General features: G+C 36.2%; 1 protein-coding gene across 4 annotated transcripts in view; it reads left to right on the forward strand.

The window, feature by feature from the left end:
* Nucleotides 1-11,904, forward strand: part of ZNF570 (zinc finger protein 570) — a 36,398-nt gene extending 24,494 nt beyond the window's left edge. For all 4 annotated transcript variants that reach the window (XM_071220115.1, XM_071220114.1, XM_024577737.4 and 1 more), the window contains exon 5: nt 7,740-11,904. In XM_071220115.1, coding sequence (XP_071076216.1) covers nt 7,740-9,097 — 1,358 coding nt within the window. In that variant the 3' untranslated portion in view covers nt 9,098-11,904. The remainder of the gene's footprint in view (nt 1-7,739) is intronic.
* Nucleotides 11,905-24,293: the final 12,389 nt, after the last annotated feature.

A 24,293-nucleotide genomic window follows, 5' to 3' on the forward strand; every position in this document is an offset into this window, starting at 1 on the left:
TTCTTCCATTTGTGTGGGCTCTTTTGTTGTACTTGGGCTTTACCTGTTGGTGGCTCCTATGTTGGTGGCTTCTCCCCTTCAGTGGGTTTACTGGTATTCACAACTCCTACCTCATCTTGTGTGTGATTGGGGTAGGGTGAAAGTGCAATGGAGTAAGACAGCAGGGGAGTATTCTATGAGATTTAAAAGACTAACATGTAGAGACAGATAGGAGGTCCTTTGGAGAAGTACACCAAATCCATGGTATTTCACCCAACTAGCCACTTTTTTAAAAAGGTGAAAAAGGGATAAGACTCTTATTAGAAGGGAAAAAGAATGTGTGCTGATTCTAGAAAGCATCACACTTATGCGAGGGTAGATGGTGAGTTATAGTGAGAGTAAGGGGAAGAAACTTGGCATAGTGTGTGAGAGAATAAAGTTAACCACAACAGTAATAAAACTCAGTAAGATAATGAATTGGATTAAGACCAGGGAAGGTTGCTGTGTGGGATTTGGAATAATAAAATTTTCTTTCATTGTAGTGTCTTGATCTGTTTGGGAATTTTATGAGGAATACTGTCCTCATAAAATGAACTTGAATTTCTTAGAATAATTTGAGAAGGATAGGTGTTAGTTCTTGTTTGAAAGTTTGGTAAAATTTATCCAAGAAGCCATCCAGTCCAGGACTTTTTTTGGGGGGAGGGGTGTAGTTTTTTGATTACTGTTTCAATTCTGTTCATTATAAATGATCTGTTTATTTTTTTATTTCTTCTGGATGCAGTTTTGGAATATAGTATGTTTTTAGGAATGTATCCATTTTTCCCAGATTGTCCAGTTGGTTGCCATATAGTTGTCTGTAATATTTTCTTATAATCTTTTGAATTTCTTTGGTCTCAGTTGTTACTTCCCTTTAATTTCTAATTTTACTTATTTGGGTCCTCTGACTTTTTTCTTGATTGGTCTGGATAAAGGTTTATCAATCTTGTTTATTTTTCAAATAAACATACCTTGGCTTCATTGAAATTTGTTTTGTTTTTTTAGACTTTACTATTTAAATTTCTGTTGTGATCTTTATTAATTTATTGCTTCTACTCACTGTGGGCTTTGCTTGTTATCCTTTTTTTAGGGTTTTTTTTAAGGTAAGGTTAGATGATTTATTTGAGATTTTTCTTGTTGAGGTTGCCCTGCAATACTATGAATTTTCCTCTTAGGACTGCTTTTGTGTACATAGCTTTGGGATTGATATGATTTCATTTTCATTTGTTTCAAGGTAGCTTTTGATTTCTTCCTTACCTCATTGTTAACCCATTCATTCTTTAGTAACATGTCATTCAGCCTCCATATGTTTGAGTTTTTCAGAAATTTTCTTGTAATTGATTTCTAGTTTCATACCGTTGTGGTTGGAGAAGATGCTTGACATGATTTCAATATACTGAAAATTATTGAGCCTTGTTTTGTGGCCCAACATGTAATCTATCCTTGAAAATGTTCTATGTGCACTTGAAAGGAGTGTATATTCTGCTGTTTTGGGGTAAAATCCTCTGAAAATATCAGTGAAATCCATCTAGTCTAGTGTGTTGTTTAAGGCTGCTGATTCCTTGTTGATTTTTATCTGAAAGATCTATCCATTGATGTCAATCAGGTGTTAAAATCCCCTACAATGACTGTATTATATAGTCAATCTCACTGTACATTCATGAAGATTTACTGTTTATATTTAAGTGTTCCTAGGTAGGCGGCATAAATGCTTATAAGGGTTATATTTTCTTGTAGGATAGATCCCTTTATCATCATGTTCTTCTTTGTGTCTTACTATAACCTTTGTTTTAAAGTCTATTTTGTCTGATATAAGTACTGCTATCCCAGCTTGTTTTTTAATTTCCCATTGTATGAAATATTTTCTTCCACCCTTTTACTTTCAGTTTGTATGCATCTTTCTCTTTGAATTTGTTCCCTTGTAGGTAGCATTTACAAGGGTCTTGTTTTCTAATCCATTCAGTTATCTTATGTCTTTTGATTAGAGAATTTAAGCTATTTACATTTAAAGTGATTATTGATAGTTACTTATTTATTGCCACTTTATTCTTTGTAACCTGTTCTTTTTTCTTACTTCTTAAAGAAGTACTTTAACAATTCTTGTAATACTCATTTGTTGGTAATAAATTCATTTAGTGCTTTCTTATCTGAGAAGCTCTATAGTTCTTTAATTTTAAATGATTGTCTTGCTGAGTATAGTCATCTTTTTTTTTTTTTGGTCCTTGCTTTTCATCACTTTGACTGTTTCCTGCCAATGCCTTCTGTCCTGAAATGTTTCTGATGAGAAATCATCTGTCCGTTTAATGAGAGTTTCCTTGTAGATAACTAATTGTCCTTCCCTTGTTGTTTTAAAGATTTGCTCTCTATCTTTAACCTTTGCCTTTTTAATTATGATGTTTCTTGGTGTGGGCCTCGTTAGTTTCATCTTTTTGGGACTCTCTGTTCTTTCTGGACAGGTGTGTCTTTTTACTTCACCAAGTTAGGGAAGTTTTCAGTCATTATTTCTTCAATAGATTCTCAATCCTTTTGCTCTCTTCTCCTTCAGCACCCCTATGATGCGGATCTTCTTGTTACACTTCATGTTGTTCTGGAGTTCCCTTAAATGATCCTTATTTTTAAAATGCTCTTTTTTCTTTTTGCTGCTCTAATTGTATGTTTTCTGCTACTTTGTCTTCTAAATTGCTGATTTGGATTCTCTGTTTCATCTAGTCTGCTGCTGAATCTTTCTAGTGTATTCTTCATTTCAGATATTGTATTCATTTTTGCCTGGTTCTTTTTTATGGTTTCTATGTCCTGTTTTAATCCATTCTTACTCTACATACCATGAGGTATTTTATAACCATTGTTTTGAACTCTGTATCTAGTAGATTGCTTACCTCCATTTTATTTAGTTCTTTTTCTGGGGATTTCCCCTGTTCTTTCATTTTGGGCATGTTTCTTTGTCTCCTCATTTTGGCTACCTCTCTGTATTTGTTTCTGTGTATTAGTACATCTGCTATGCCTCCCAATCTTGGTTTGGTGTCATTATATAGTAGGTGTCTTGTGAGGCTCTTGTGTTGCACAGTCTCCTTCATCACCTGAACTAGATGATCCAGGAATGCCCCTTGTGTGGGTTATGTGAACCCTCCTGTTGTATATGAGTTTTTACTGCTGACAATCTTTAGTGGGTAGGGTTGACCTTCCAGCTGGCTGACAATGAGTATTGACTATGACCATAGTATATGAGATGTTATGCAGTGGCTGACACCATGAAGCAAAATTTGCCACATCAGGGTCTGGTGCCTGCCGAGATTTTGTGTCCGCTACTTTTGGAACTAATTGGATTGTGCCCTGATGTTTTATGGGTCTATCTAGCAAGGGACTCTGGTCCAGGTAAATACCAGGCATTGCCTGTGACTGGCCCTCGGCTACCTGTTTGGAAATACAAAGTGATTCACAGTCTGTGGCTGCCTCTGCTGGGCCCGGGTGTGTGTGGGAGAGGCCAAGCTGTGCACCATAGCTGGTTTTCACCAGGACCAAGTCTTGGCACAGGTCAGCAAAAGGCCCAAGGCACCCCGAGATTTGCCTTTGCCTGCTGGCTGACTATTAGTCTCAGTTACAGAAAGAGCCTCTGGAAGTCTGCAAGTTGCATGAGGGAGGTTTCTGTGAATCTCCTGGTAGGAGCAAGTGGTAATCACCAGATTTATACAGATTTAAACTCAGGACCAGTGCTGGGTCTGAGACAAAAGTCTCCAGGTACACCATAGCCAGGTGCCACCTGCTGGGTGTTCGTGGACCTTTGTGGCAAGGCAGGGTCTCAGGAATTCATCAGGGTGAGACCACTAGCATTCATTCATCAGGCCCAAACAGAAGATTTTTCTTTGTGAAGGGAGGGCTCTGTACTGGGACAGTGGCACCTGTCGGACATGCAAGAGAAAAATGGCCCGTACTCTAAAGCTACACAACTCAGTCTCTCCTCGAATCTGCCTGGAACTCCTCAAGAGTCTTCCAAGAGAGTATATATAGCAGGTCTAGTCTGGCCAAAGAGCATGAACTAGGCAGGTCAGGGCCATTGAAAGTTGGGAGGGTAGTGCTAGTGGATCTCTTGTCGGTGGGGCAGGAGGATCTCTCTGATGCATGGCACAGGAGCCCCAGAACCACATACTCATACTCTGACACAGCCTGAATCTTCCTGGACCTCTACACCATGTGCCCAGGCAGCTGTCTTCTCTGCAGGGCATGAACTCAGCAGGGTCAGGTGACAGGAAATTAATAGGGTAGGCCTAGTGCATTCTCCAGGTCAGTGCAGTATAGAGGGGAGTGCTCAACTTAGGAAAGATGGCATTTCTGTACAGTGTGGGAAATACATTCAGCACAGGGATCATGGCAGCTGTCCCTTCAGCTCTCTCCTTGGAACCATACAACCCAGTCTGTACTTACACTACTCCAAGTCTGTTCCAGTCCACTCTCCCTCTGCCAGCCCAGTGTAAGTGGCTCGAACAAGGTTTTGTGTGCTGGTTCTTTAAGAAGGTGCCTGGGTTTCTAGTGGACTGCTGTCTCTCCCTAGAGGACAGAGTCTCTTGATTATTACAGAAATAGGTCCCCTTCATTCTCCTTTTGCCTCCCAACTTTCACTATGTTCATTAATTAGTAATTAGATATCACTCCTCTACTCACACTGTGGCTCTCCATCCACTGATTAAAGTCAAATTGCTTTGGATGCCTTTGGCATGGATATCTCCCGCTTAAGTAATCTTGTTTTCCTTTACCTCATATCTTCTACCACTCCCTCCTCTCCAGCCACACTGGCTTTCTTGTTATTCCTCAAATGTACCAAATATGTTTTTACTTTAGATATCTAAGTAACTTTCTCTAAATATCTAAGCAACTAGTCACTTCCTTCAAATCTTTGCTTAAATGTTAACTTACTATTTTTATTGTTCAATTATAGTTGTCCCCATTTTCCCCCCATTTCTCTCCCCCTGTGCTGCCCACCCCCACCTTCCACATTCAACCCTCCCCCCCACCATTGTCTTTGTCCATGGGTCCTTTATACATGTTCGTTGATGACCTTTACCCTTCCTTCCCCTGTTATCCCCCTCTCCCCTCCCATCTGGTTACTGTCAGTGTGTTCTTTAGTTGTATGTCTCTGGTTCTTTTTGTTTGTTTTGTTGATTAGGCTCCACTTATAGGTGAGATCATATAGTATTTATCCCTCACTGCCTGGCTCATTTCACTTAGCAAAATGCTCTCCAGTTCCATCCTTGCTCTCACAAAGGGTAGGAGCACCTTCTTTCTTTCTGCTGCATAGTATTCCATTGTGTAAATGTACCACAGGTTTTTGACTCACTCATTTACTGGTGGACACTTAGGTTGCTTCCAGCACTTGGCTATTTTAAATCATGCTGCTATGGAGCATGATTTAAATGCTCCACTGGGAGCATAGGTAGAATCTATGCTACACTGGGGTTCATAGGTTCTTTTGAATTGGTGTTTCAGGATTCTTAGAGTATACTCCGAGCAGTGTGATTGCCAGATCAAAAGGCAGTTCCATTTTTAGTTCATTGAGGAAATTCCATACTATTTTCCACAGTGGCTGCACCAGTCTGCATTCCCACCAACAGTGCACTAGGGTTCCCTTTTCTCCACAACTTCGCCAGCACTTGTTGTTTGTTGATTTTTTTTTTATTATGGCCATTAATAAATGTTAACGTACTAATGAATGATTCCTGTCTTTGACTTCATCAACACTTCTCATCTTTTACGTGCTTTAATTTTACCTAATTTACCTTACCTAATTTTAGAGAGAGAAGAAGGGAGTGAGGGACTTGAGGGAGGGAGAGGGAGGAGAGAGAGCGGGAGATATCCATGCGAGAGTGTTACCTGCTTTTTTTTCCTGCAGCACTTAGTACCTTCTAACATACAATGACATATTTACTTAATTCGCACCTATTTTCTGTCTCCCAAAGAAAATAAGGTCTATGAAGGTAAAGATCTTCGCTTTGTTTACTGTGATATTGAAAGCTTCTAGAATAGCACCTTTCACAATGTTAAGTGAATGTTCTTAAAAGAAGCAACTACATGAATGGAGGTTATTTCAGTGCCTGTATTATTCATACAAGCATAAAGTTGTGACTGAGTCCAGCCATCTTCTTAATTTCTCCTTTTTAAAAATTAGTTTTCAATAATAGTCAACATACAAAATTATATTACTTTTAGGTATGCAACAAAATGATTCGACATTTATAGACCTCAAGAAATGATTGCCCCAATAAGTCTAGTACCCATCTGACACCATATGTAGTTATCACAAAATTATTGACTATATTTCTTATGCTGTACTTGATATCTGTATAACTACTTCTATTTTTTAATTTTTTCTTCTATTTCCCTTACTTGAGACATATACAAAATCAGTATTACTAAGAACAATATCAAAAAGTTTACTGCCTTTGTGTTTTTTCTAGTTTTATGGTTTCAAGTCTTATAGTTAATTCTTTACTCCATTTGAGGTTTTTTTAGATACCACATAAGAAGGTGTTCTAGTATCTTTTTGCATGTATCTGTCCAGTTTTCCCAACACCATCAATCGAAGGGACTGTCTTCATCCCACTGTATATCCTTGCCTCTTTTGTTATAGAATAATTGACCAGATAGGCATGGGTTTATTTCTGGGTTCTATTCTGTTCCATTGATCTCTGTGTCTGTTTTTATGCCACATACCATGCTGTTCTGATTACTATCACCTTGTAGTATAGTTTGAAGTCAAGTAGCATGATATCTTCAACTTTGTTCTTTTTCAAGATTGCCATGCTAATTTAGGCTCTTTTGTTGTTTATTATAAATTTTAGGAATATTTGTTCTAGTTCTGTGAAAAATGCCATTGGTATTTTGATAGGTATTGCATTGAGTCTGTGGATTACTTTGGGTACTAACAATGTTATTTTTTTATCCATGGGCATGTATATCCTTTTGTTTGCTTGTACCTTCAATTTCTTACAGTTTTTCAAGTACAGTTCTTTTATTTCCTTGTTTACATTTTATTTGTAGGTATTTTATTCTTTTTTTATACAATTTAAATTGGATTATTTTCTTAATTTCTATTTCTGATAGTTCATAAATGATATGTAAAAATGCAATCAATTTCTGAATATTAATTTTGTATCTGCTACTTTACTGAATATATTAGTTCTAAAAGATTTTTTGTGGAAGCTTTAGGGTTTTCTATATATAATAATATGATATCTGTAAATGATGACAGTTTTACTTCTTTCCAATTTGTATGCCATTTACTTTTTTTTCTTGTCTGATTGCTGTGGCTAGAACTTCCAATCCTTTGTTTAGTAAATGTGGTGAGAGTGGAGATCTTGTCGATTTCTTGATCTTAAAGGAAAAAACTTGCTTTTCATTATGCTATGATGAGTATGATGTTAGTTGTGGGTTTTTCACATGTGGTCTTTATGTTGAGGTATGTTCTCTCTGTTCCCTCTTTATTGAGAGTTTTTATTCCATAATTTTTTCTTGACCTGAGATTTACCTTACTGATTTTTCTGTAATTCTAACCATTCCCCACCAAGTTTCTGTATAACCTGTTTTTTTGTTTTTTTCTTACACACTTCAGAACTATGAAAGCCAATGTTTCTTGTTGGTTTCATTTGCTATTAAACTCACTTCACTTTATGTACTTTCATAAATGTACCACCTGGTACATAATAGAGGAGACAATTTTTCTTATTATTTTTCAGGCTGGGAATCTGTGTATGAAAGTGAAGAATTAACCCCCAGACAGGACATTTATGAAGCACAGTCATCTCAGAAGATAATAGAAAAACTTACAAGCTGTGGCCTTGAGTACTCCAATTTGAGAGGGGAATGGAAATGTGAGGGCCACTTTGAGAGGGAAACAGTGAATCAGAATGCATATTTTAAAGAAGAGACAATCACTCATGAAGAAGTCCTTATTAATGAGAGAGGACAAGAATATAAGAAATCTTGGCAAAGTTTCCATGTGAACACACTACTTCATATAGAACAGATTGTTCCAAAAGAGGAAAAAATACATAAACATGATATACATAATAAAAAATTAAAAAAAAAATTAATGGCTTTTAAGCCCAAGAATATCTATACAGAGAAGAAACTTTTGAAATGTAATGACTGTGAAAAAGTTTTCAGCCAGAGCTCATCCCTTATTCTTCATCAAAGAATTCATACTGGAGAGAAACCCTATAAATGTGTAGAATGTGGGAAAGCCTTCAGCCAGAGATCAAATCTTGTTCAACATCAGAGGATTCACACTGGAGAGAAACCCTATGAATGTAAGGAATGTAGGAAAGCATTTAGTCAGAATGCACACCTAGTTCAACATCTTAGAGTTCATACTGGAGAAAAACCTTATGAATGTAAGGTATGTAGGAAAGCCTTCAGCCAGTTTGCCTATCTTGCTCAACATCAGAGAGTTCATACTGGAGAGAAACCCTATGAATGTGTTGAATGTGGGAAAGCATTTAGTAATAGATCATCAATTGCTCAACATCAGAGAGTTCATACTGGTGAGAAACCTTATGAATGTAATGTGTGTGGGAAAGCATTTAGCCTTCGTGCATATCTAACTGTACATCAGAGGATACATACTGGAGAGAGACCCTATGAATGTAAGGAATGTGGGAAGGCCTTCAGCCAGAATTCACACCTTGCTCAACATCAGAGAATTCATACTGGGGAAAAACCATATAAGTGTCAGGAATGTAGGAAAGCCTTCAGCCAGATTGCCTACCTCGCTCAACATCAAAGAGTTCATACTGGAGAGAAACCCTATGAGTGTATTAAATGTGGGAAGGCTTTTAGCAATGACTCCTCTCTCACCCAACATCAGAGAGTTCATACTGGAGAGAAGCCTTATGAATGTAATGTTTGTGGAAAGGCTTTTAGTTACTGTGGATCCCTTGCCCAACATCAGAGAATTCATACTGGAGAGAGACCCTATGAATGTAAAGAATGCAAGAAAACCTTCAGGCAGCATGCACACCTTGCTCATCATCAGAGAATCCATCTTGGGGTGTCACTCTCACCACCTAATTCAGTCAATCACCAAATCCTATAGACACTATTATAAATATTTCTTGGATATATACTCTTTCTCCATCTTTAATATCACTCTAGTCTATGATCCATCTCACCTGGATCACTGCTATAGATTTTCTAACAGGATTTCCTTTATCAACTTTTGGTTTCCTTAAACTTATTTCTCACCTTGCACCCAAAATGATCTTTTTGAAGTGTAAGAATACATACATCACTGCTTCACAGTTAAAACTTTTTGGCTTGCTGTTGTTCTTAAGCTAACATCCACAGTCTTTAAAATTGTTTATGAGTTGCTTTATTAGCTGGTTCTTTTGTACCTCTTTAGCCTTATTTTATTTATTTTCCCTCTCTGGGCACTAAGCACTTCCTGGAATGAAAACCTTAGATTCTAGAAAATTATACTCTACCACTGCTTTGGGACTGTGTGACTTTGAGTAATTTTCTTAATTTATCTAAACCTCAGGGTTTTCTTTAATTCTTAAAATAAGGATAATATATCCCTATTTTAAATATAAGATACAGTATCTTATACTTTTAATCCACACCTGAGGATATGTTTTATGTTTATTGATTTTAGAGAGAGAGAGAGGAAGGGGGAGGAGAGAGAGAAACATTGATATAAGAGAGAAACATTGGTTGCCTCCTGTACATACCTAAACTGGGAATCAAACCCACAACCTAGATATGTGCCCTGACTGGGAATTGAACCCACAACCATTTGGTGTACAGGATGATGCCTCAAGCAACTGAGATACCTAGCCAGGGCAAGGATACTGTATTTTAGAAAATATTAAATGAAATAATGTATATTGTAAATTGATGCATATTAAGTAAAAATTTTGATTGTAAAGTACTTAGTGTAGTGCATTAAATATAGCACATTCTTCTACACACTCAATATATGTTAACTCACTTACCCTTCATAGCTAAAATAAGATTCCTTCGTGGACAAAGTAATCAAACATCCCTGGGAAGCAACAGGTCAGAATTGGGAAAACTAAAAATTTTAGAACATAAGTAGAGTTTAGGTGAGAAATCAATATAGACACAGATAATAAAAATATAACACTTATAACCAGTTTTAGAAGGTTTCTAGAGAGAATGAATTGAGTAAACCAATTAAAATATGAGGATTTACTGCAAATACAAAGCTTACATTTAGATAAAGAAAAGAATAGAATATCACAATTAACTCCAAAAAACAACAAAAAAACAAAACCCATAAACCTAGAAATTCATACTGTACCACAGAAAGGCACTAGGCCCTGGCCCAGGTAGTTGTATGATTGAATCTAGGTAATTTCAAATCATCTAAAGTCTTTCATGCTGTAGAATGTATAATGTTTATAAATGTTTTTATCTAGTGATTGTAAAATTGAAATCAAAAGGGAATTTAGGGAAGAAAGCTAGAGATTGTGTAAATATATATATAGTGTGTGTATATATGTATAACTACAGAATATATATATTCTGAATATATACATTGTAATTACATATATTCTGTAAATATATATATATACACACAATATATATATTTTTTCATTCAGTGAATATCGAGTAGCTACCATTTGCCAGGCACTGTCACTGTTTCGGGCATGAGGAGACAATGATGATTACTACAAAGACAGTGTTCTCATGGAGTTAAATTCCAGAGCCTGAGAGTGTTATATTTAAATTTAAGCATAAATTTTCACATTCATGCTTAAATTTCATGCTTAACTGACGAATGATGAAGTAAACTCAGGAGTATCATATAGTCTAGACTGAAGAGACTCAAGATAACAAAGTTAGTAGTTACTCCTAATTCACAATTTACTGCATTTTGAACCATAATTTCTGAATAGGCCTTTTTGCCCTTTATTTTCACAACTTTGTTCTGAAGTTCATCTATGAAGTATGAATTCTTAAGAATGGCAAGAAAATTCTTGAGTATGAACTATCTGTAGAAATTTTGCATATGATAAAGCCTAATATTAGTAAAGAAAGAATGGATTTGGGGATTTTAGAATAATTCACTATGTGTGTCACTAGTAGTAAGGGAAATGTAAATAAAACCACAACGAACTATTTCAAGATCATCACATTGGCAAAAGCATTACTTTGCCAATGATTAAAAAGATGTACAGTGATAGGAATGTTCATACAGCACTATTTGGAAGTAGTTGTCCACACTTAAACTTCTAGCAGGGGTGTCCAAACTATAGCCCATGGGCTGCAGGCAGCCCAGCGTGGCTGTGAATGCATCCCAACACAAAATTGTAAATTTACTTAAAACATTATGAGATTTTTTTGTGATTATGTGTCACAATGTATTTAATGTGTGGCCCAAGACAACTCTTCTTCCAGTGTGGTGCAGAGATGCCAAAAGGTTGGACACCCCTGCTACAGTCTTCTCATGTTCGGGGACATGTACTTGAAGATCCACTTCAGAATTGTTTGTGAGATTGAAAGTTGAAAGCAATCAAAATAACCATTGAGGTGAATGTAATTAAAATGAATGAGCTATTTATACTTCTGTCAACATGAACAACTCTTGAAAGTGATGAAATTGAATTAGAGAGTTTTGCATGACATGGGACCACTTATTAATATAAGGTTTGAAAACATGCAAATCAACACTTTTCTCTGTTGTTAAATATCATATAGAAATAGTATAATAACATTCATGAAATAATCATCAAATTCAGAACAGTGGTAACCTGGGGAGGATAAATAATGAGATTAAGCAAAGGATGCAAATAATCATTTATTTCTTCAAAATAGAAACAAGTATGGTCAATTCTTATAATTTGATAAAGCTGGTCACGGGTTTATAAATAGGTTCTTAATCTCTGTATCTTTTGTATATTTAAACTATCTTATAATAAAAATATTTAAATGATGTTTGTTTTTGTCAGTTATTACTACTCAGGTGTGCTACTTACATTTCCATTCATATTCACCATTCTCTTTAGGACACAGCTCACAGGTAACGAACTTCCAGGTGCAATCACTGTTAACAATTTGGTGACTGTCCTTCCAGTTTCCAGAATTTTAAGAGTGATTATGCTTTTACACTGAACATTTTATAGCCTACTGCACAGCAGAGTAATGCACATGTGACAACAGGCCTTTTCCCCATCATTTGCCCCCGACTTTCTTGAGGTATGATTGACAAAATTGGATATATAATTAAGGTGTATATCATGATGTTTTGATTTATTTATACATTGTGAAATGATTACCACAATCAAGCAAACTAACATGTCTATTATGTCACATAATTACCATTTTGTGTGTGTTTGTGTGGTGAGAATACTGGAGATCTACTCTTTTAGCAAATTACAAGTATATAACATATTATTATTAACAATAGTTACCATGCTGTACATTATGTGATCAAAACTTACTCATCTTACATCTGAAAGCTTGTACCGTTTGATCAATCTCTCCCCTTTATCCGCCTCCACCATGTTGGTAACTACTATTCTCTATTCTCTGTTACTGAGTTCAACTTCTGGTTTTGAAGAGTCCACATGTAAGTGAGATTATGTGGTATCTGTCTGTGTCTGGTTTATTTCACTTAGCTGAATGTCCTCCAGGTTCATTCTTGTCGTTGAAAATGGCAGGATTTCCTCCTTTTAAAGGCTGAATAATATTCCACATTGTGTGTACACACACACACAATTTTCTTAATCCATCTCTATAGACACTAAAGTTGTTTCATTTCCTCTGGATTTATACTCAGAAAAAGGATTGCTAGGTCATATGACAGTTCTGTTTTTAACTTTCTGAGGAGTCTTTATACTGTTTTTCATAATGGATGTACCAATTTACTTTTTTTTACCAGGAGTGTACAAAGGTTTACTTTTTTCACATCCTCTTCAATCCTTGTTATCCTTTGACATTTTTTTAGTAACCATTCTAACAAGTGTGAAGTAATAACTCTTTCACTTCTTTGTGGTTTTGATTTGAATTTTCCTGATAATTAATGATGTTGAACATCTATTTACGTACCTGTTGGCCATTTGTATTCTTCTTTAGTAAAATGTCTATTCAGGTCCTTTGCCCATTTTAAATTAGGATTTTGTGGGGTATTGAGTTGTATTTCTTATATATTTTGGACATTAAACCCTCATCAGACATATAACTTTCCAGTATTTTCTTCTACTTCATAGGTTGCCTTTTCATTTTGTTGACTGATTCCTTTGCTGTGCAGCAGCTTTGTAGTTTGATGTAGTTCTAATTGTTTATTTTTGCTTTTGATGTGTGTTTTTGGTGTCAAAACCAAAAAAATCATTGTGAAGACCATGTCAGGGAATATTTTCCTGAACTGTTCTCATAGGAGTTTTATGGTTTCAGATCTTTAAGTCTTTAATACATTTTGCATTGTTTTCCATGTATAGTAAGTGTCTAATTTTATTGTCTTGTGTGTGGATATCCAGTTTTCCCAACACCATTTATTGAAAACACTCTCCTTTCACCATTGTGTATTCTTGGTGCCTTTGTCAAAAATTAGTTGACTATATGCCATATGTGGAAATTTATCCAACATCATTGATTCTTAACATTTCCAGAGCATCATTTTTTATGCAGCATGAATTATTAATTCACTGTTTTCTTTAACCTAAATGTCTAGAGTTGTCATGGACCAACTACTAGCCTTTCAGAAGTCAGTTTTCTTAAGATGTTAAAGGGAGATAATTCTGCCTTTGTCATAGAACCATTACATGATTTATCATAACCCATATTAAATGCTTAGCAGCCTTAATGGTAGCCATTAGTATTTTATAAAATGTATGGAGTAGGGAAAAGGAAACAAAAAGGAAAATGATGTAAGACCATTACAGTATAAATGGGGTGGAGACTAAAATTTACTTAAGGTATGTAGCATATAGGAGCAAAGATACACTATACCTCTGGGTTTAAAAATGTTTGCCTATATTAACTTAGGCACTATGGTTATAGTTAATGTCCAGCAGAATTTTTATTTTTGAGTGCTTTTAGTAGTAGTTTTAGTGCCTTTAGTAGTTAAGGAAATAAATGCTGAATTTAAATACTTTTTGCCATAGTTCCCTAGGCTTTGGAATATCACTGTACTGCTTAAATCTCATGCTCATAAGTAGCTTTGAAGTAAGCTGTATTCTCCAAGCTGCCAGGTGTTAATCAGGAATGTACTGCACAGATGTTAGACTGACAAGTGGATACGAAGGAGAGACTTTCCAAGTGTAAACTTCCCAGTACCTAATGCAACTCTCCCTTCAACTACCTCAATTCCTCTTACTAAATAAAAATATACTAGATTACAAATTATCAGAGAAAGGTTAAATTAAGCTCTTGCCTTCTTTTGTCTGAAGACTTTCCAATCTCTGATGGGTTTCTTCTCAGCTGTCATGAACTAACTAGATCAGCATTATATTTCTAATAGAAATATAATGAGCCGCATAGGTAACTACAGATTTTCTAGTTGCCACATTGAAAAGTAAAAGTAAATAAGGGAACTTAATTTTTAACTATTGAACAAACTGTATATAAAATGTTCCATCCTGAAATCAGTATAAAAACACTAAGACCTTTCACATTCTTTAATTCAGACTAGCCATTTTTCATACATGGCCAATAGTTACCATAGTGGACACATAAAACTATACCTTTATCAAGTAACAGGCAGATAGAGAAAAATGACAAATGTATAAAAACACTCAAGGAGTGTAACAAAAGCAAACCAGCAGAACAAATGGTATCCAATAAAATGGAATTTTCCAAAAACTACTTGTATTCTCAGTGCAGGGGTGGGGGGCGGGGGAGAGCTCAGGGAGAAAAATCAAAGAAGGGAAAATGACTAGCAGAATGGATTTTGTAGATATTTTGAATATATGAAAAATTAAAGATCATTGGTAGGTGTACAGATAACCTCATTTGAAGAAGTAAAATATCAAATACTGTGAGGAGGGGGAAATAAAGAGGGCTCAACCTCACCAGTAGCAGTTCAGGATTCTTATAATTATCTTTCTCTTTCATTGTGTCTTTTTGGATGCTTTGCTCTCATATAGGACCACCCCTAAATGAATTAATAGTAAGAACAGCCCTGGCAGGTGTGGCTCATTATATTGAGAGCCAGCCTGCAGACCAAAAGGTTGCCAGTTCAATTCCCAGTCAGGGCACATGCCTGGGTTGTGTGCTAGGTCCCCAGTTGAGGACGTGCAAGAGGCAACTGATTGATAGTTCTCTCACATGTTGATGTTTCTCTCCTTCTTTTTCTACTTCCTTTCCCCTCTAAAAATAAATAAATGAAATCTTGAAAAAAAGAACAATTCTTTCGAAGAATTGGAAAGTCACAAGCAAAAGAGTGAAACTAAACTACTCTTTGTTGCCATTTACAAAAATTAACTCAATAGATTTAAGACCTAAATATAAGAACTAAAGCAATAAATTACATAGAAAAAAACATAGGTACTAAACTTACAGACCTTGATCTTTGAGAGGATTTTATTAATTGATCCCTAACAGAGGGAAGTAAAAACCAAAAATAAATGAATGACACTCTATCAAACTAAAAAGCTTCTGCACAGCCAAACTGCCGACAAAATTAAAAGGCAACCAACCGAATGAGAGAAGATATTTGCGTACAACACTTCTGATGAAGGTTAATATCCAAAGTATATAACAAACTCATACAACTCAACACAAAAATGACAAACAATCTAATTAAAACTGGGCAAAGGACCTGAACAGACACTTCTCTAAGAGGACATACAGATGGCCAATAGACATATGAAAAAAATGCTCAAGGTCACTAATCATCAGAGAGATGCAAATTAAAACCAGAAGGAGATATCACCTCACCCCTGTCAGAATGGCTACCATCAGTAAATCAACAAACAAGTGCTACCAAGGATGTGGAAAACAGGGCACCCTAGTACACTGCCAGCAGGAATGCAGACCGGTGCAGCCACTGTAGAAAAAATATGGAGTTTCCTCAAAATTAAAAATGGGAGTGCCTTTTGACCCAGTGATCCCACTTCTGGGAATATATCCTAAGAATCCCAAATATATCGTAACACCAATTTGAAAGAATATATGCACTCCGTGTGTTTATAGCAGCATTATATGTAATAGCCAAGACCTGGCCCAAGTGCCCATCAGTAGATGAGTGGATAAAAAAGCTGTGGTACATATGAGGTCTTTCCAGAAAAAGTCCAACCATTGTTAATATAACAAGAACCGTTTGCACAACATTCATGTAACCTGGTAACCAAGGAGACTGGACTGGAATGTGCATGCGTGAACAGTGAGGACTTCACTGTACTAGTCAGTGGGGGTGGTAGACGCAGTGTGGGGAGGGGGGGTAAGTGAGCATGTGTACTGTGTGGCTTTCGCATTCAAAATGAGCAAGTGGAGCAACAAATCTGCATCAAATTTTGCATTAAGCTTGAACATTCCTCCACAAAAACTACTTGGATGGTTCAGAAGGTCACAGGGATGTGCATCTGGTGACTGGCAGCTTCATCACGACAACATGCCCACTCATGCATCATGTCTCATGCATAATTTTTTGGCAAAACATCAAATTGCCCAGGGGACTCAACTCCCCTACAGCCCCGATTTGGCACCCTGCAATTTCTGGTTTTTCCTAAAACTAAAATCACCTTTGAAAACAGAGATCGTCAGTGAGATTCAGGAAAATACAATGGGACAACTGATAGTGATTGGGAGAACCATATGAGGTCCCAAGGTGCCTACTTCATAGGGGACTGAAGCATCACTGTCTTGTGAACAATGTTTCTTGTATCTTATATCTCAATAAATGTCTCTTTTTTATAGTACATGGCAGTATACTTTCTGGACAGATCTTGTATACACAGTGGAATGCTACACTTTGGGGACAGCCATGGATGGACATGGAGATTATTATGCTAAGTGAAATAAGCCCATTAGTGAAAGACAAAAACCATATGATATCACTTATATGTGGCATATAATGAACAAAATAAAATGACCAGTAAAATAGAAACAGAGGCATAGATACATGGAACAGACTGACAGCTGTCAGAGGGAAAGAGAGTACTGGATGAAAGACAGTGAAGGGATTAGCCAGAAAACTTATATGCGTATCCCATGAACACAGACAACAGTGTGATGATGACCAGAGGGAAGTGGCGGGGGTGAGGGCTGGGTGGAGGAAAGCAAAGGGGGGAAAATGGGGATATCTGTAATAATGTAAACAATGAAAATAAAGTGTAAATGAACAAAGAACCTGAACAGACATTTCTCCCAGGAAGAAATTGCCAACAGACACATTGCAAAGGCACTCAGCTCCACTAACCATTAGGGAGATGCAAATCAAAACTACAGTGAGACACCACTTCACACCTGTTAGAATGGTTGTTATCAACAATGCAAGTAATAACAAGTGTTGGAGAGGATATGAAGAAAAAGGAACCCTCATTTGCTGCTGGTAGAAATCAGTATGGAGGTTCCTCAAAAATTTAAGAATAGAGTTACCTTATGGCCCAGCAACCTTTCTTCTGAGTAGCTACCTGAGAGTCTTGAAAACATTTATTTGCAAAGATATATGCATCTCTATGTTCGCTGCAGTATTTTTTATGGTAGACAAGACATGGAAACAACCGAAGTGTTCTCAGCAGATGACTGGATAAAGAAGAGTGGTACATACATACACTGGAATATTACTCAGTCGTAAGAAAAAATTACTGCCGTGTGCAACAACAGGCTAAGCAAAATAAGTCAGAAAAAGCCAACAACCATATGATTTCACTTATGTGTGAGATATAAAATTCAAAGCAAAAATGAACAAACGATTCAAACAAAAACTTATGGAGACAAGAAAAGCAGAGGGAAGGGGGTGGGGGAGGCTGTAAAGGGTAAAGGGGTTCTAAAGTATAGTGTCGAAAGATGGTTTGACATTGGGTGAAGGACACACAATGCGACATACAGATTATGTATTATAGAATTATATATGTTAAACAATTTTACTAATCAATTTCACCTCAGTAAATTTAATTTAAAGAGACATTGTCTCTCAAAGGCGAGAGTGTAAATAGAAGCTCTTTAAAAAGTAATTTGGGAGCATCTTCAAAAATATAAATTAAAGCTATCCCAATCTATGTCCGTGTATATACAGAGCTTATATATTATAAGTAGGTATAAAAAATTTACATTCAATAGTGAAAAATGAAATATAAATGGCTATACAAGGCATGTGAAGAAAGCTGACTAGAAAACCAAGTACAATATGATTAAAATCATACTTTTCATTTTTATTATATTTTTAAATTTTTTCAGTTACAGCTGACATTCAATATCATGTTAGCTTAAGGTGTACAGCATAATGTTTAGACATTTCGTAACCCATGAAGTGATCCCCGCAATAAGTCTTTCACCCACCTCACACCATGTGTACTTACTACAATGTTGTTGACTATATTCCCTAAACTGTACTTCACATTCCTATGACTCTTTCACTTAGTTTGTATTTCTTAATCCCTTTACCTTTTTCACTCATCCCCCAATCCCTGTCCCAACTGCCACCCATAACTTTGTTATCTGAATTTATGAGATTGTTTCTGTTTTGCTTGGAATCATATGGTATTTGTCTTTCTCTAACTTAATTTACTTAGCATAATAACTCTCTAGGTACATCCACATTGTTGCAAATGGTAAAATTTTGTTGTTTTTAATGGATGAGTAATATTCCTTATATATGTGTACCATTGCTTCTTTATCTATTCACCTTTTATTTGGAGCACTCAATTCATTTACATTTAAAGTAATTAATGATAAATATACAATTATTGCCACTTTATCATTTTCTGAATGTTCTTGTGGTTCTTTTCTGTCTTTTCCCCCCTTATTCTCTTGCTGTCTTTTTTTGTATGTGGATGGCTTTCTGTACTGTTGTGTTTGGATTCCTTCTTTTGTTTCCTGTATATCTCTCACAAATTTTTGGTTTGTTGTGATTATGTGCTTCATGTATACCAAGATATGTTTATAGTAGTCTTTCTTAACTTGATAGTCATTTAAATTCAACACATTCTAAAATCATTAACATTTTTTAATATGTGTGTGCAAAACTGTTGACCTTTATTTTATATTTTAAAATGTTATATTGTGAATTTATTGAATTTATTTGTTGAATACTTAGTGCAGTTCTTTTTTTTCCACCACCATTTATCCCCTTTATACCGAATTCCACCTCCACCTCTGCCTCTCCCCGCACAATCACCACACTGTTGTCCATGTCTATGAGTTCTTTCTTTTTTTAATTTTTTAAAAAAATTTTATTGTTCCATTACAGTTGTTCCCATTTTCCCACCATTTCTCTCCCCTGCAATACTCACCCCCTCCCACACTAAATCCTCACCCCCCTCCTGTTGTCCTTGTCCATGGGTCCTTTTTACATGTTCCTTGACTTGAACCTTCCTCTTTTCCCCATTATCTCCCTCCTCTCTTCTCTGGTCACTGTCAGTTTGTTCTTTATTTCCAAGACTCTGGTTCTATTTTGCTCATTTGTTTGTTTTGTTGATTAGGTTCCACTTACAGGTGAGATCTCGTGGTATTTGTCTGTCACCACCTGGCTTATTTCACTTAGCATGATGCTCTCCAGATTCATCCATGCTGTCAGGAAGTGTAGGAGTTTCTTCTTTCTTTCTGCTGTGTAGTATTCCATTGTGTAAATGTACCACAGTTTTTTGACCCACTCATTTACTGATGGTCATTTAGGCTGTTTCCAGCACTTGGCTATTTAAAATAATGCCACTGCTATGAACATTGGGGTGCATAGGTTCTTTTTTAATTTGGTCAACCTCTTCCCCCTTCAGCCCCCGCCCCATCAAGAGCTGTCAGCCTGCTCTCTAACTATGAGTCTGCCTCTGTTTTGCTTGTTAGTTCTTTTTGTTTTAAGGAGTAAAATAATATAGTACTTATCTTTCTCTGGCTTGTTTCACTTAGCATAATGTCCTCCAGGTCCATCCATTCTGTCACAAAGAATAAAATGTTCTTCTGTTTAAAGGCAGAGTAGTATTCCTTTGTGTAAATGTACCATGGCAGTTTTATCCACTCATCTACTGGATCGATTCCAAATTTTGGTTATTGTAAATAACACTGCAATTAACAGAAGTACATAAATTCTTTCAAATTAGTGTTTAGGGTTTCTTTATATAAATTCCAAGCGGTGAAATCACTGGGTCATAAGACTGTTCCTTTTCAATTTTTTGAAGTAACACCATAATGCTTTCCACAGTGATTACACCAATCTGCATTCCCACAAACAGTGCACCTTTCTCCACATCTTCACCTATACTTATCCTTTGTGGATTTATTGATGATAGCCATTCTGACAGGTGTGTGGCTTTAATTTGCATTTCTGTAATGATTAATGACATTGAGCATCTTTTCATATGTCTGTTGGTCATCTGTCTTGTCATCTTGGAGAAGTGTTGATTCAGGTCCTTTGCACATTAAAATTACTAATAGTTTTTTAACTTTACTTTTATTGTTGGCACCTTTACTGATGTCTCTTATTTCCCCCACTTTGACCACCTTCATCCAGCCCCTACCACCCATTTCCTCTGGCCATCACCACACTGTTGTCTGTGTCTAAAGGTTATGCATACATGTTCTTTGGCTAATTCCTTCACCATCTCTTATCCAGCCCCCCCCCGCCAAATACCCTCTGACAGCTGTCATTCTGTTCCATGTATCTATCCATGTGTCTGTTTCTATTTTGCTGGTCAGTTTATTTTGTTCATTAGATTTCACATATAAGTGAGATCATATGGTATTTGTCTTTCTGACTGGCTTAATATACTTAACATAATAATCTCCAGGTCCATCCATGCTGTCACAGAAGGTAAGATTTCCTTCTTTTTTGTGGTGGCATAGTATTCCACTTTGTAAATGTACCACAACTTTTTTACCCACTCATCTACTGGCGAGCACTTATGCTGTTTCCAGACCTTGGATACTGTAAATAATGCTGCTATGAACATATGGAGTGCATTTTTTTTTCAAGCAACATTTCAGGATTGTTAGGATATATTTCCCAAAATGGGATTGCTGGGTCAAAAGGCAATTTCACTTTTAATTTCTTTGAGAGAACTGCATACTGTTTACCACAGTGGGCAACAGTGAACATTCCCACCACCAGTGCACTAGGGTTCCTTTTTCTCTACATGCTTGCCAGCACTTGTTGTTTGTTGATTTATTGATGGCAGTCATTTTAGCAGGTGTGCAGTGATATATCACTGCGGTTTTAATTTGCATCTCTCTAATGATTAGTGACCTTGAGCATTTTTTCATATATTGATTGGCCATCTGTATGTCCTCTTGGAGAAGTTCCTATTTAGGTCCTCTGCCTATTTTTAATTGGATTTTTTGTCTTTCTGGTGTTGAGCTGTATAAGTTCTTCAATTATTTTGGAAATTAATCCTATTTAGATGTATTGTTTGCAAATATGTTCTTTCATACAGTGCATTCCCTTTTCATTTTGTTGATGGTTTCTTTTGCTGTGCAGAAGCTTTTTAGTTCGATGTAGTTCTAGTTGATTATTTTTCCTTTGTTTCTTTTGCCTCAGGAGATATATCAGCAAAAATATTGCTATGAGAGATGCCTGAGATATTACTGCCTATGTTTTCTGGTAGGATTTTTATGGTTTCATGACTTATGTTTAAGTCTTTTATTCATTTGAGCTTATTCTCAACATGGTGTAAGTTGGTGGTCTACTTTCCTTCCTTTTTTCTTTTTTTGCATGTGCCTGTCGAATTTTTCCATCACTTTTTGAAGAGACTGTCTTTACTTCATTGTATGCTCTTGTCTTATTTGTCAAATATTAATTGACGATAAAGGCATGGGTTCTCTGTTCTGTTCCATTGGTCTGGTATATGCCTCTGCTTATGCTAGTACCAGGCTGTTTTGATTACAATGGCTTTGTAGTACAGGTTGATATAAAGTATTTAGACACTTCCAACTTTGTTCTTTCTCAAGATTGCTGAGGCTATTTGGGTGTTTGTTGGTTTCACATAAATTTTTGGAACATTTCTTCTAGATCTGGGAAATATGCCATTGGCATTTTAGTAGGAATTGCACTGAATCTGTAGATTGCTTTGGGGAGTATGGACATTTTAATTATGTTAATTCTTCCAAACCGTGAACACAGTGTATGCATCCACTTGTATGCAGCTTCCTCAATTTCTTTCTTCAATGACCTGTAGTTTTCTGGGTACAGGTTTTTTACATCCTTTGTAAAATTTATTTCTAGTTAACTTAATGTTTTTATTGCAATAGTAAATGGGATTATTTTCTTAGTTCATCTTTCAAATTATTGGCATATAATAATGCCATCAATTTCTGAATATTAGTATTGTATCCTCCTACTTCACCAAATTCATTGATTAGATTTAGTGGGGGGGGGTTGGTGGAGTCTTTAGGTTATTCTATGTACAATATTATGTCATCTGTGAGTACAGAAAATTTTAATTCCTCCTTTCCAATTTGGTATGTTTAATTTCTTCTTTTTGTCTGGTTGCTGTGGCTAGGACTCTCAGGACTATGTTGAGTTAGAGTGGTGAAGGAAGATCTTGTCCTGTTTCTGATCTTAAGGGAAACACTCTTAGTTTCTGCCCATTGAGTATGATTTTGTCTGTAGGTTTTTCATATATGGCCTTTATTGTGTTGAGGTATGATCTCTCTATCTCCTCTTAGCTGAGAACTTTTACTATAAATGGGTATGGTATTTTATCAAATGCTTTTTGTGCACCTATTGATGTGATCATGTGATTTATTATTGTTTATGCTGTTACAGTTGTCCCAATTTTTCTCCCTTCACCCCACTCTCCCCATCCCTACTTTCACTTCCATAGTCAATCCCTTCACCGTTATCCATATACATGGGTTCTTATATAATCTTTGACTAATCCCTTCACCCTCTTTCAACCAATCCCCACCTCCTACCTCCCCTCTTACCACTGTCAGTCTATTCTGTGAATCTATGCCTCTGGTTCTATTTTTCTCATTAATTTATTTTTTCATTACATTCCCTTTATAAGTGAGACTATATGGTATTTGTCTTTCACCACCTGGCTTGTTTCACTTAGCATAATAGTCTCCAGTTCCAGTCACAGTGTTGCAAAAGGCAGGAATTTCTTCTCCTTCTCCTTCTTCTCCTTCTCCTCCTTCTCCTTTTTCCTTTCTTCTCCTTCTCCTCCTTCTCCTTTCTTCTTCCTTCTTCTCCTCCTCCTCCTCCTCCTCCTTCTCCTTCTTTCTCCTCCTTCTTCCTCCTCCCTCTTCCTCCTTCCTTCTCCTCCTCCTCCTTCCTCCTCCTTCTTTCTTCTTCTTTTTTTAAATCTATGTAGTATTCCATTGTGTAAATGTACCACAGTTTTTTAATCCACTCATCTACTAATGGGCACTTAGACTATTTCTAATCTTGGCTATTGTAAATAGTGCTCCTATAAGCATAGGGGTGCATAAGTTGAGAAAGTGAAGGAATGGAAAAATATTTCATGCAAATGGTCATAAAAAAGCTGGGGTAGCAATATTTATATAAGACAAAATAAACTTCAAAATGAAGGCCATAACAAGAGACAGAGAAGGTCACTACATAATACTTAACGGAGTAGTCCAACAAGAGGCTATAACTCTCATAAACATATATATGCCCAACACAGGAGCACTTAAATATATAAAGAAAATCTTGGAGGACTTTAAGAAAGAGATAGACAGCAATACAGTCATTGTAGTGGATTTTAACACCCACTGTCAACAAGGGATAGGTATTCCAAGCAAAAAAATCAACAAAGATATTGCCGCATTAAACAACACTCTAGAAAAAAATGGATTTGATATTTATAGAACATTTCACCCCAAAGAAGCAAAATATACATTCTTCTCACATGCACACGGATCAGTCTCAAAGATAAATTATATGATAGGTCACAAAACAAGCCTTATCAAATTCAAGAAAAATGAAATTGTATCAATCATCTTAAATCACAATGATGTGAAACTAGAAACCAACCTAAAAAAAATCCTCAACAACAATTATATGGAGGCTGAATAACATGTTATTAAATAATGAATGGGCTAACAATGAGATCAAGGAAGAAATCAAAAAAGTATCTGGAAACAAATGACAATGAACATACAACCCAAAACCTATGGGACACAGGTCCTGATTTTTATCTTTAATTTGGTTTATGTGCTGCATCACATTTATT

The sequence above is a fragment of the Desmodus rotundus genome, chromosome 12 (genome assembly GCF_022682495.2).
Source record: "Desmodus rotundus isolate HL8 chromosome 12, HLdesRot8A.1, whole genome shotgun sequence".
Lineage (NCBI taxonomy): Eukaryota > Metazoa > Chordata > Mammalia > Chiroptera > Phyllostomidae > Desmodus > Desmodus rotundus.